Source organism: Aplysia californica, unplaced genomic scaffold, assembly GCF_000002075.1.
Source record: "Aplysia californica isolate F4 #8 unplaced genomic scaffold, AplCal3.0 scaffold00165, whole genome shotgun sequence".
Lineage (NCBI taxonomy): Eukaryota > Metazoa > Mollusca > Gastropoda > Aplysiida > Aplysiidae > Aplysia > Aplysia californica.
In genome coordinates, this window is record NW_004797435.1 from 62,318 (window position 1) to 75,621 (window position 13,304).

The window sequence follows — 13,304 nt, forward strand, 5'->3', positions numbered from 1 at the left end:
TCTAGCCGTACTTGTACGGCTAGCCACTTCGTATAGGAAATGTGTCCTTAAACGCTAAACTGTGAACAGGTGAAAAAAGGTGGAAAAACCAAGAACGGAAGAGAGTTAATATCTCCTCAACTCATACAGTTAAGTCACATTTAGCTGATTCTACAAGCCAAGCTTAACTTTATCCACCTGACCCTGTCATTCATCAACGTCTTTTGTGGCTTACCAGTGTCACTCAAAAGACTACGTGACACTGGTGACTTCCTGGTGTCCAACCATGGAGACAAGGCCGGCTATGAACTTTGACTTTGAGAAGTCTCGAACTGCACACAGATGCACTGCTTTTGGGGGCTATTTAACTGCCACATTTTTTCATCGGAGCGGCGAATCCGAAAAGCCTCCCGCGGCTGTTCAGACTCGAGTCTGAATAGCCTGTGGCTATTCGGACTCAAACTCCAATGCGCGTGCGCAACCGCAATCACTAGGTGTACCAGATGTGAAGCAGACAAGCAATTCGACCTTGGCCTTCCTGGGTTTCTACAATCTACACTTATCTATTTTATAATGACTTGATTAACAAGACACTAGAACAATATGTCCTATAGTTGACACAGGGGGTAGAAACTAGTGAACTACTGCAGTTTTTATCTGTACTGATCTTTGCCTGGCCTCTGCTCTACAATAGAGATCACCAGCAGACACTCGCTCGCTCAATGGTGACCTAGATCTAGATTTCCGACTACATTCCACTAGGCCTGTGGTCATAGTAATGTATATTACCAAATTTGGTACGTGTATCACTTTATACAGTCAATCAGAAGCCGGTGTAGTGTTCTCTCGTTAGCTCCATGTCTCCCCTTTCTCTCTCTTCTCTTACTTTTCCTCTCTCCATCTTACTTTCCCAGGCCAGCCCCACCACTATAGATCTACTTCATTTGCTTCATTTCATTGAAAATGCTTCTTCCCAGTCCTCGCAGATTGGCAGAATGAAAGAATGACACCTAGATTCTAGAACCCAAAAAATCTTGAGATCGGAAACCGTTCGGAGGGAAGGACTTCCGTAACGAGCGACCACCCCCATCAAACACAATAAAGAAGAGGCCTAACCCTAACCTTAACCCTCAATTCTGCTCTGTCTGGTAAGAATGTACTTTACCGGACCACCGGTCGGAACCACTTTCACTATGGCAGAGATGCCAACCACAGAAAACGGAAATGAGTATTGGGAAATATGAAAATGTGTATTTTCAGGGGAAAATGTGTATTCCCCACGACCGACCCACCAATCAGTAATAGTAAAATGTTCAGGGTGTCCAGCAACATTTCCAGAAAAAAAATTACTAGCTCACCAGCTCAAAAAAGGGAGCACACATGCATACAATATACATGTAAGCAGTCACCAACATGTCAGTGTTCAATGTCGTACTGGGGTCTTGTTTGACTTAAGTATTTCAGTCTATTATATATAAATATTTTCCTCTCATTATTATATATAAAATAATCCTGCTTTGAGAGTTCAGAAGGGCCTAGAACAAGAATTTCTACTATCAAGAACCAGTGTGGGTGTCATGAATTCATATTATGAACTGACAGACTCAAATTATTGCTCAAACTCAGAGAAAAGCAATATCTTGAATGGCTCAAGTAGACCCACGCACTGTGAGAGTCGTAACAACTGTGGTAGGGCAAGATGCACTGACACTGAAAATGTGCCAGTCTTGAACAGAAAGCTACAACATACACTGCAGGTATAATTTACTATCACCCATCCAAGTAGATGTAGTGATGTAGGTATAATTTACTATCAGCCATTCAAGTTGGTATAATTACGTATGAGGGGTCCCGATTCCGCACACGGCCTGCACCAATGCGCACTTTGCAGAAAGCTCTAGTCAAAATTCTGAAATGCGCTTCCAAGTTTTTGTCCTCTGGTGTCGCCTTAAACACCCGATAGTATCTTAAACCCCCCGAAAATCAATAATCTCCTCCCCTATTCCGTAGTCATATACTTCGCAACGCCGTTACTCCCACCAAAGACGGTCTTTACTCACACGATGCCACATTTATTTATGATGCGAATGCGCGCCGGTTCAGTGACTGGTTACGACGGCGAGCCAGACAATCTAAAAATCGGACGACGCTTGTATTTTCTTTTCTCTTTTTTCCCCCCCACAAGTGACAGCCAAAGCGACGAGTCCGAGTATTTATTACATTTTATTTGCACAGCGACATTGCGTTTAAACTGCACTCTCTGCCTGCATGCTACAAATGTTGCGTTATCAGACAACTGCTGGCAAACTTCTCGGTGGTAGCGAAAGCGAAAGTAGATCTTGATTTTCCCGATCGAGCCTCGGTGTCACATACGCTTCCACCGGCCGCCAAAGCTACCTATTCGCGTGAAAGTGAAACGTACTGTCCAGACGGGGAAAAGCTGAACGAATATAATATCACGATCGCGACCGGCAAAAATAAACTTACTGACCACATCGGACTTGGTTTTCAAATATTCCAGTTCTGCGATACCGATACTATTTTGACAAAAGATGGGACTTGAGATAATTAGGTTTACTCGCCCAAGCTAAATCTCCTATTTTTCGCATTCCAGGATGAGTATTTTTTCATGTAAAGTCGTATTCGCGTATTTTCGGCAAAAAATTGTACTAAAATACGTAAAATCGTACTGGTTGGCATCTCTGTTATGGCGCCCCTGGTGCCTAGTGGTCCGCTATTCTACCTTTCCGAGCACCCCTACTCACTCTCCTACTCAGTTTTCTACGTCCTCACCCTACGACTGCCAACAATCGACTGACGTCTCTTACCGGGTTTTTCAGTCATCATGACCATGCCACTGTGCCCTTTGACCCACGACCCTGACACCTTGAGGCTAATTGGTCAATCTAATCACATGGTCCACTATTCTTATTTGCTTGCGACTCTGCTGGCTTGGCTTAGCCTACTCCTGGTCCGGTTAAGTACAATGGAGGGCTAGAGATGCGCACGAGAGCTCATTTGCATAATTGCTCGCGACTTGGCGAGTATCTACCCCAATTGTCCGCTCGTGTTATTGTTTATGTCTTTAAATACTGTTGCAGGGGGGCTACCCCCCTGAAACCCCCCTTCCCCCCACTGTTGTTACATTGATATATATGTAAACACGACTGTCCGCTCATGTTATTGTTTCGCATTTGTGTGTTTTCTTTATTATAGTTTCCAGGGTGGCAAACCCCCTTGAACCCCCCCTCCCCACTATTGGTATGATACACGGTGGTCCACCAAAGTTAATTCCCCTGCCCACCCTCAACCATCACCTCTCGCTCACCTCGCCAGTCGCCGCTGGCTTGCGCTGCGCGCGAAGTTGCCCGCGGAACTACCTTTTGTCAGCACGTAGAGTACTATGAGTGCGTAGTTAAGCTAGGCGTGTGTAGTAATCACAGGCCGAGACGGGTGGTCCGGTAAAGTACAATCCAGCCCTCTGTCTCATAGTGGTCGCTCGTTATGGAAGTCCTCCCGTTCAGAGAAATAGTTCAACTTTATTTTCACGAAAGTTCGGAGAAATAGTCACTTCGAAAACAAAAACTGTATCGGCCACCTTTATTCTCACCCCGGGTGAGAATAGCGCAGGCGAGTCTTTTGGATATTTTCACCCGGTGTGCGTTCACCGTTATAGCCTAGATCTAGGCCAACCGATTTTGCGTTCACCCTGAACCACAGAATTCTACACTGTGATTATAACAGAAAAATTGTAGAATTCTGTGCCGTGAACAAACGTTCCATTACTACTGTTGTTAGCCTAAAAGCGTACAATTTTGTCTGTGGGCAGTGGAGAGAGAGAGAGAAAGAGAGAGAGAGAGGAGTAGCGCGAGAACTTCCGGGCAAAACAAGAAAGTGGCTATTCTCACCCGCCCGGAAGTTCTCGCAAGATCTACTCCTCCCCTCTTCTCTCTCTCTCTGTCTCTTTCTGAATACTGTCTATCGGTGTGGACGATCAAATTGACCAAAACAAAGTTTAAAAATGATGTTAAAACACAAAAGTAAATTAATTTGGTTGTCTACAAAGATGCTACGGCTATTTAACTTTTCGAATCGAGCCGAACTACGCGGGTCGCCATTTTGTTTTGTTCTCTCTCTCACTCTCTCTCTCTCCCCTGCCCACAGACAAAATTGTACGCTTTTAGTAGGCTACAAGTACAGTTGTAATGGAACGTTTGTTGACAGCACAGAATTCTACAATTTTTCTCTTATCACAGTGTAGAATTCTGTGGTTTAGGGTGAACGCAAAATTTGTTGACACGCGCACCGGGTGAGAATAGCCACAAGACCCGCCTGCACTATTCTCACCCCGGGTGAGAATAGAGGTGGCCCAAAACAAAATGGCGACCCGCATAGTTCGGCTCGATTCGAAAAGTTAAATAGCCATAGCATCTTTGTAGACGACCAAATTAATTTACTTTTGTGTTTAAACATCATTTTTTAACTTTGTTTTGGTCAATTTGATCGTCCACACCGATAGACAGTATTCAGAAAGAGACAGAGAGAGAGAGAGAACAGGGGAGGGAAGGACTTCCGTAACGAGCGACCACCCCATCAAACACAATAAAGAAGAGGCCTAGACCTATCCTTAACCCTACCCCTAACCCTACCCCTAACTCTAACCTTACCCCTACCCCAAGCCCTCAATTCTGCTCTGTCTCATAGTGGTCGCTCGTTACGGAAGTCCTCCCCAGGGGAGGAGTAGAACTTGCGAGAACTTCCGGGCAAAACAAAATGGCCACCCTCGTAGTTTGGGTCGATTCGAAAAGTGATAGCCATACTATGATGTTAGAGGCTAGCCGTACTTAATGACGGCTAGATTGGCAGTCTAGCCGTACTTATTCTTAATATGATGGCTAGATTGACCATTTACAAAAAAAATGAGGCCTACTGAATTGTAAATATACATTTTTAGTGTGCAGTACCTAAAGCATTTTTGTATTTGAGACGAAACCAGGTGCCTTAGCGGCTTAATGACAGTGTATGTATTTTAAACCTGTTTTCTAACGTTAATAGGGCTTAAGATAAGTACGGCTAGACTGGCAGTCTAGCCGTACTTAAGTACGGCTAGACTTCTTGTCTAGCCGTACTTAAGTATGGGTAGACAGCCAGGCTACTCGTACTTAAGGATGGCTAGACTGTCAGGCTAGCCGTACTTAATATTGATGGCTGAATTGTAAATGAAATTTCGAAGTGTATACAGACCCGGTAACCGGGAACAAAGTCACGAAGTATACAGACCCGGTAGGGGAACTCTTTTGTGATTTCGGGAAGTTTCAGACCTCAGACCCGGTAGAAATCTTTTGTGTGCGTGTGTGTGTGTGTGTGTGAAAGAGAGAGAGAGAGAGAGAGAGAGAGAGAGAGAGAGAGAGAGAGAGAGAGAAAGAGAGAGAGATCTTTTCTTCGGATTGTGATTCCTCCAATTCCAAAACGGAGGAAAAACCATCGTTCATCGAAACGACATCCGCAATCTTCATTTAGATCTAGGTTAGCCGCGAAACTAGATGAAAGATTTATGTCTGTCTGCCTAGATCTAGACCTAGACCATAGATCTAGAAGAACCTAGGTCTACCCTGAGCCAAGAGGGCGCTGAAACTCTCCGAAATCACAAAAGAGTTCCCCTACCGGGTCTGTATACTTTGTGACTTTGTTCCCGGTTACCGGGTCTGTTTTAGTTTGCAATGCCAAAAGTATTTTGTATTTCAGACAAAACCAAAAGGTATTTTACTGACTTGCATGTATTTGAACCTGAATAATAACTAGATCTAGATCTAATGAGACCTGTGTACTTAACAGGCTTGAGTCGATTGGGCCAAACCTAGATTCTAGATCTAGATATATCTACTAACGAAGTGATTATTCGGACTCGAGTCCGAATATGAAAAAATGTTATTCGGACTCTGATTCTTGTCCAGCATGACATCACTTCCGACTTCCTGTGACTCGTGAATCCGGCTTCCTGTCCTGCCTCACTCGTGACTCGCCTCAGGCTGGGTAGAGACCGGGATCACTTCGGGCAAAAAGGCGTTTTGTGCAGGAGCCGAGTTTTAATCTTATGATGAATTTGAGGCGAGCCTGAAAAGTTATAGCGCTTCTAATAAATGTTTATTTATCAAAAGGTCATCAGAAGCAATTAAAGATGGCTCGTTAGCATGTGTCGGGGTCGGATGGGCGGCCTGCACACGTGTGGCTGTGTGCGTGTCGGGGAGGGTGGTGGGGGGCACTATCGGTCCGGGCTTTGAACATCCCATAAGCGTCGGTCTTTTTCCCCCTGGCAACTGATCATTAATACAATAATAAGCTAGTCTTGACGTAGATCTACGTAATGAATACGTAATGAATTGTGCGCTGGTCTATGGAATCAAAAGTTGCCGTATGCTCAGCTCTACACAGCAACACAACTTTTTCTTGGTAAACAATCGATATGACACAGGCTTGTGTGTTTGAACGAATCGGTCTTTTTTTTTTTTTTTTTACACAGCTCATAATATGCCAGGTGGTCTGCTAATCTTCAATTTTACCTTTCTCTACAACAAAGAAAGTGGGAAACGTGGGGGGGGGGGGGGGGGCGTATCAATGAGGCGGCGGGCATTGGATCGGCAGATAAGGTGTGGGGGAAACTAAAAAATGGCGGAAAATTGGAAGCACTGAACGTTAGATCTATAGAACGAAGACACTTCCTTTTTTCCGGGAAAGTGGCTATTCTCACCCGCCCGGAAGTTCTCGCAAGATCAACTCCTCCCCTCTTCTCTCTCTCTGTGTCTCTTTCTGAATACTGTCTATCGGTGTGGACGATCAAATAAATTGACCAAAACAAAGTTAAAACATGATGTTAAAACACAAAAGTAAATTAATTTGGTTGTCTACAAAGATGCTACGGCTATTTAACTTTTCGAATCGAGCCGAACTACGCGGGTCGCCATTTTGTTTTGCCCGGAAATTCTCGCGCTACTCCTCTCTCTCTCTCTCCACTGCCCACAGACAAAATGGTACGCTTTTAGTAGGCTACAGTTGTAATGGTACGTTTGTTCACGGCACAGAATTCTACAATTTTTCTGTTATCACAGTGTAGAATTCTGTGGTTTCAGGGTGAACGCAAAATTTGGTGAACGCGCACCGGGTGAGAATAGCCACAAGACTCGCCTGCACTATTCTCACTCCGGGTGAGAATAGAGGTGGCCTCTTTCCGGACCCGAGTCCGAATAACATTTTTTCATATTCGGACTCGAGTCCGAATAAGAATTTTTTTTATTCGGACTCATATGAAAAAATGTTATTCGGACTCGAGTCCGAATAACGACCGCCGATACGCCAACTACTAGATCTAAGTACGGCTAGCCACTTTTTACTATGATAGCATCTTTGTCAACCATTAAATTAATATATTTTTGTGCTATAACGTAATTTTTTCTTTGCTTTTATCCATTTGATCATCCACACCGATAGAAAGTATTCCGAAAGGAAAAAATGGTCTTGTTTCACACCGGGTGAGTGTGAGAATAGCCAACGCAGGCAAGTCAAGTCTCACCCGGGGTGACCACTTCCAACTGTATCACAAAAAATCCCTCTATGCATATACGCCTCCCCTCTCCCCCATTCCGATCATCTAATCTAGATCTAGATCTAGATCTATATCTAGATCTAGACATATATCTAGTAAAGCCTACCTGGAGCCGCCGCTGCAATAGTCCGGGTTGGACTCACTTGGCTCTCACACTTTGCATTTGTGAAAAAGGGATTGCCGAACAAGTTGGTTCGACAGGCTGTTACTATTGAGTTGGACATCTTGATCTGAAAGCAAATAAAAATCACAGTTGTAACAAAGATTTATAATGTCAGTCTACAGTAATGAACATGCGACAACACTATTTATGAAAGAAAATAGCACTTGTGAATTACAATTTCAGTTTGACTCCAATGCCCTTCCCTCACCGGCGATGGCGAAAGTATAGAAAAGGTCAGATCACGTGGATACATGCAAGTCTCGCGTGAAAAAAATCCATTCCGTTAAAACGCGTTGTCAGAAATATTAGCAAAGCGCTCGCGGGTTTGACACGATTTCCATATATATTAAATTATTCTTTTAAATAATATGTGAATGAATTCAGTTGCAAACGATTTGATATCAAATTGTGTGTATCATCTAGGACCAAGGTTCTGTACCAATTCATTTGGTTCACACAAACATTGAACATATATGAAAATAAAGGTACAGCCTGGTGGATTTCGATACCTCGAGATAGAGAAGGGGAAAAAATGGTAATTGAGATAATAATGTAATTATTTACTATTGCCTTTGACTCATCTAATAGAGCGCCATGATCTAGAAATAAAACATGACGCTAGAGTTTGGATGAAATGTGTGAATCACCCGTACTTAACTGTTATAATTCAGATTGTAAATTCAAACATCTTGAAAAACAATATATTATATCTTTATAATTTAAACTACACACATGTGTATATATAATATTCAGTCTCGAAATTTATGGTCCATAACAATAAAATACAACTTACGACTGTGTCTTGAAGAATTTAAAAATTGAAGATAGGGCCTTTTCGACAGACTATTGCTTTAGTATGGAATTCGGGCACACATTACCATATTATTATAATATTTAAAGAGAGGCATCTATTTATGGGCCTATATATGTTTTACACGTTGATTATATTTTAAAAATGGAACAAGACACATTTATTTAAAGCAAATTAAAGCAGATTGGTTCAATTCTTTTTCCTACGACAATTGTGATCAGCAGCCCTGGTTATTCTGATAAGCCGCCCTTTTGTGTCTTTTTTCAAATCTAAGTGCATTATAAAGCCCAGTGTTTGAAAGCATTGTTGTACAGTAAATGCAGGTTGATATGCATGAAATGTGTCTTTGCATAAGCTGTTGAACTTTTAATTTATTGTGAATACTCCTAGAGCCGGTGGAAGTGGGTGTTTCAGAAATCTTTATTCAATATTCTGATCTTGAAATCAATCGCTATTATCATAGTGCTCTAGGTTACAGGCCTATAATTTGAAAACACTTGTGACTGCATCAACATGCCACACTCCCACATCGAGAGATTCTCTTCCCAGTTCGTTTATGCATAGTATGGTTGCACTATATCAAAATAATAAATAAATAAAAGGAGAAGAAAACGAATGCTTTTCACATTATATGCAACTTTCGTGCGTGGGTGTTGAAACAAGCTTTACAAAACGCTATAGTATCGAGCACGCCCATTTGAGTTTCCCAGATTGGGCTTTTTCGACAGACTTTTGACGAATACATTCTGGGCCTTGTTATTTTTTGTTGTTTTGTTTTGGGTTGTTGTTGGGGGGGTAAATTTTGTAACAAACCTCTGGCAAACTAAGGAAGAAAAAGAATCACAAGATCTTCCAAAGAACTAGTTAACAAGCTTGAAAAAGAAGGAGAAATGAACAATCGATTTCCAACGGTCCTTTCTGTCCCTGCTGAGGGTTAGCGTGTACATTACATTAGCGAGTAGTGATCAAATTGTGTGTTATGAGCCTTGGTCGATTTAACTTAGAAAGCCTAGATCTAGGCCTTGGTCTGCCCCTGAAGTAATTTTAAGTTTTCATATTCTGTAAAAATCAACATTTTAAATTAAATTTTAAAGGCATAAAATGTTGAATACGCTACAGAATCATGTTTTCTATTCAACATATAAAACGCTGATCTCAGTACACTTCATTCAATGTAGCCAGCGGTCAAACACAATCGATCAATGCATTACCATTATAATACAATACATGTATATTCATATGACCATGTCTTCCATCTCTGGGGGCTCTCGTGGCCTAGAGGTTAAGGTGTAGGCCTCTCATTCAAAGGTCCCGGCTTCGAATCCGGGTAGCGACCAAAAAATTTTCTTCTCTCTTAAATAGTCTTCTTTCACCTCCTTTCCTGCTCTCTAGCCTAACAATGTTCTGTTGTCTGCTTTCATTTCCACTTTCTGCCCCCACCCCTTCGCCTCCTTTGCCCCCTCCCCTGGGTTCCTGACTCTGTCTTTCTGCAGCCTTTCTACTGCTGCTCCTTGGCTCCTCCTTACTGCTGTCTTTCTGCCACACCCCTGATCTCCTGGTAGGAAAGATCTACACCTAGCCTTCTCGGACAAGGGCGAAAAATCTCGGAGGGCCCGTGTGCAAGTTGCGCACGTTAAAGATCCCTTGGTGGTCTAAAATCGATGAGTAGGCTTCGGCCGCCACCTGGGCAAAATTCAAAATTTCCTACCAACTGAAAATATTAGGTGTGTCCCGCGCGCTCATGTGACCTTATGCAGTTGCGAGCGCCGTAAAACACTTTACAAAAAACAAAAACAAACAAACTTCCATCTCTTTGTTCTCAGTTCAATCCGTCTGGAAGATGGGAACGATCGATAAGCTTTCACCTCCAAATTTCTCTAATTAAGTTTCGTCTGATGAAAAGGTCGCCTCAGTGGTTTGATATAAGTAACTCGTGTTAAATCTCAGCGGCACCAAAGATAGTGCGGCACCAAGGAGTTTAGAACTTTTAATCTCCTTGTGCGGCACACAACAACAAATTAGTGATGGGCCGATACCACAATTTAGGTATCGATATCGATATCTAGTATTTGTTCAAGGTATCGATACCGATACCTCGATACCTAATGCTGTTAGTAACATACGCCAGGGGTGATAAATAAAGACAAAAATACAACTATACTTTTCCAAGGATTCAGGTAATCATGTCTAGACAAGTTGTGACTATTTAGCTGAGACTCAAACAAAAATTATTTGTAAAGGAGAGAGAGAGAAATATATACCCAAATATGAGAATAAAAACAAAGGAAGTGGTTATTCGCACAGGGTGTGCGCATAAGAATTAATATTATTCGCCACCGGGTGTGCACATAAGAATTAATATTATTCGCACTGGGTGTGCGCATAAGAATTAATATTATTCGCACTATGTGTGCGAACAATGATAGTACATAACAAGATGGTTCACTCAGCCAAAAAAGTGTCCGCAGGAAGTATGCTCTTTGCTTCAGATGGCGCTGCAGTCTGTTTTGAAGCTCTCTTTCGTTTTTCCAGAAGAAGAATAGGAATAGCACCTTCGTGCGTGCGCAGATCGACTGCTGTTCATCAGCAGTTCGGGTACGTTCAGTGCGTAGTTTTAGGGTTTTTTAAATTTTAATGACCTCTCGCCTTTCATTCTAAAGTCAAATTAAACGAAGAAAACCATCACCCTTTCCTCCGGAAAAGGTTTTTTGTCAGCGTAACCATTTTAAAAAAAGCGTTCTTCCGAAATTTATCCCAAAACATGCTAGTTTCACTTTGATTTTTAAAAACTCAAGTAGGGTAACTCTGTTCGCAAAGAGTGCGCTTTTGTGAAGAGGGCGCCACCAAATTTTGAGGACACTTTTTTAATTGGCTCAAAGAGAGAAGTGGCCCATCTTGTTATGTACTATCATTGGTGCGAATAAGAAATAATTATATTCGCACAGGGTCGACCCGACCAGCTCGCTGCGCGAGATCGTTGCGCGCTGCGAACGCTGTGCGAGATTGGCAAATGATGCGAGAGTCCGCGAAACTAGGCGGTCTTGGCCTATATAATAAAATAAGCTTACTTGCGTGGCATGGCATTTTCATTTTTCAAAACAGAGCCCTGGGGGAACCTTGCCAGTAGCGTTCTGTTGGCCCCAAGGCTATTGCATCGCAAATCTGAAATTACTCAACACCTAGTTTTAGTTTTTTCTAGATCTTGTTCTTGTTCTTGTTTCAGGAAGCAACATCCTTGCACTCCGGACATGTCCATTGATGCTCCGTTGCTCTCTCCAAAATGCTGCCGAGGGTCCTTCTAGATCTATTCAGCATGGAAGTGTGAGTCCAAGTTCAAAAGCTTTTCAGAGTTCACAGAGGCTCTGAAAGAGTATGAAAGTACCACAGAATTCTACACTAATTCTGTGGAAAGTACTAATAACACAAAATTTGTGGTGACACGATCCACCAAAATTGGCCAAACAGACCCCTTGAGTGCTGTTTACGTGTACCAGTCGATCCGGTTCCAGTGCAAGCAGGGGCAACGCCACCATTATTGTATTCTTTAAATTAATAAACAATTTTAAAAAAAATTTTTTTAAAGTGACCCTGTACAGGTTCTATCTAAATGTACACATGTGCACATAATTTTGGTTGACGGCAGCTTGAGGGGGGGGGGGTGTCCTGGGAAAGATGACAAGAGGGGTGGGGTCAATTGTGAACAGTCCTTAAAAGTAAAACTGCAATCATTCGGCCATGAATACTATGATGTATTACTACAGAGTTACTACATAAAGTTGATTTTGGACCTCATTTGTCACACCTTTAGTTTTAGGCAAAGGGTTTTAATTTTGGAAAGCACTGGGAATAGGCCAGAATTGTTCCCAGTGTCACTGGGATGAGGCCAAGAAACAATTCCCAGTGACACTGAGAACAGACAAGCCCATTAGATATCTAGATCTATTGTTCCCACAATGATCTACCTGGGCATGATGATGATGGGTTACTAAATACTAGACTATACACAAGTTGTTGTTTTTTTTTAATCTAATGTAGATCTAGATATTTACATGTACATTAGATCTAGATCTAATACGGATTTTGGAGACTACGGTACAGGACAGGTAAAAATCCTTCCCGATTCTCCATTTCTTCTAGAATCTAGGCTACGGTCAAGTCTTAGCCCAAGTAAGCGAAGAGAAGAAAAGTCTGAAATTGATTGAGAAGAGAGCCTACAGTACACGTTAGAAACGAATCTAGATACCTCCACCTTGTCTCCCCCTCTTTTCACTGGTCTGGTAAACTTCACCTGCGCCTCTATCGTCTCTCATTAGTCTCATGGTACCTCTTAGGCCTAGCCTAGGCTGGCAATGTGGGTCCACTGAAGTAAAGTTCTTGGGCAGAGCAAACTATAAAATGTTCCTGGTCCACTTTTCTCTGTTCATTATTTATTATAATTTATTTGCATGTGGCTGCCCCCCCCCCCCCCCCGACTGTCGAATACTAGATCTATAAGTATCCTAATAACTTAAGTGCTGAATGTGCGGTCCACCAAAAATTAGCGTACTGCGACTAATTCAGAAACCAGGAACCTGCTGGTCAATCCTCCACTTCTGGTCTCCCTCCATTGCCTTCCCCTAAAAAGAAACAGCGGATGGGATCAAGTAATACTAATATAATAGTGAGAATCCTGCGCCTGTTCATGCGGTAGGGCGATAACACAAAGCAAGCCGAAACTTAATTAAGCGGCTGAAGATCGACTCGGACAGGCG

The 13,304-nt window shown here is 42.5% G+C and overlaps 1 protein-coding gene across 2 annotated transcripts in view; it reads right to left on the minus strand.

Moving 5' to 3' along the window:
• The window catches only part of LOC101854716 (phosphate carrier protein, mitochondrial), a gene marked incomplete at its 3' end in the record, with an annotated part of 23,739 nt that extends 15,721 nt beyond the window's left edge, over positions 1-8,018 (minus strand). The window contains 2 exon segments of one of the 2 annotated variants that reach the window (XM_013082240.2): positions 7,686-7,809; positions 7,918-8,018. In XM_013082240.2, the coding sequence (XP_012937694.1) occupies positions 7,686-7,809; positions 7,918-7,995 (202 nt within the window). 2 annotated transcript variants of the gene reach the window in all.
• Between the last annotated feature and the right edge of the window lie 5,286 nt (positions 8,019-13,304).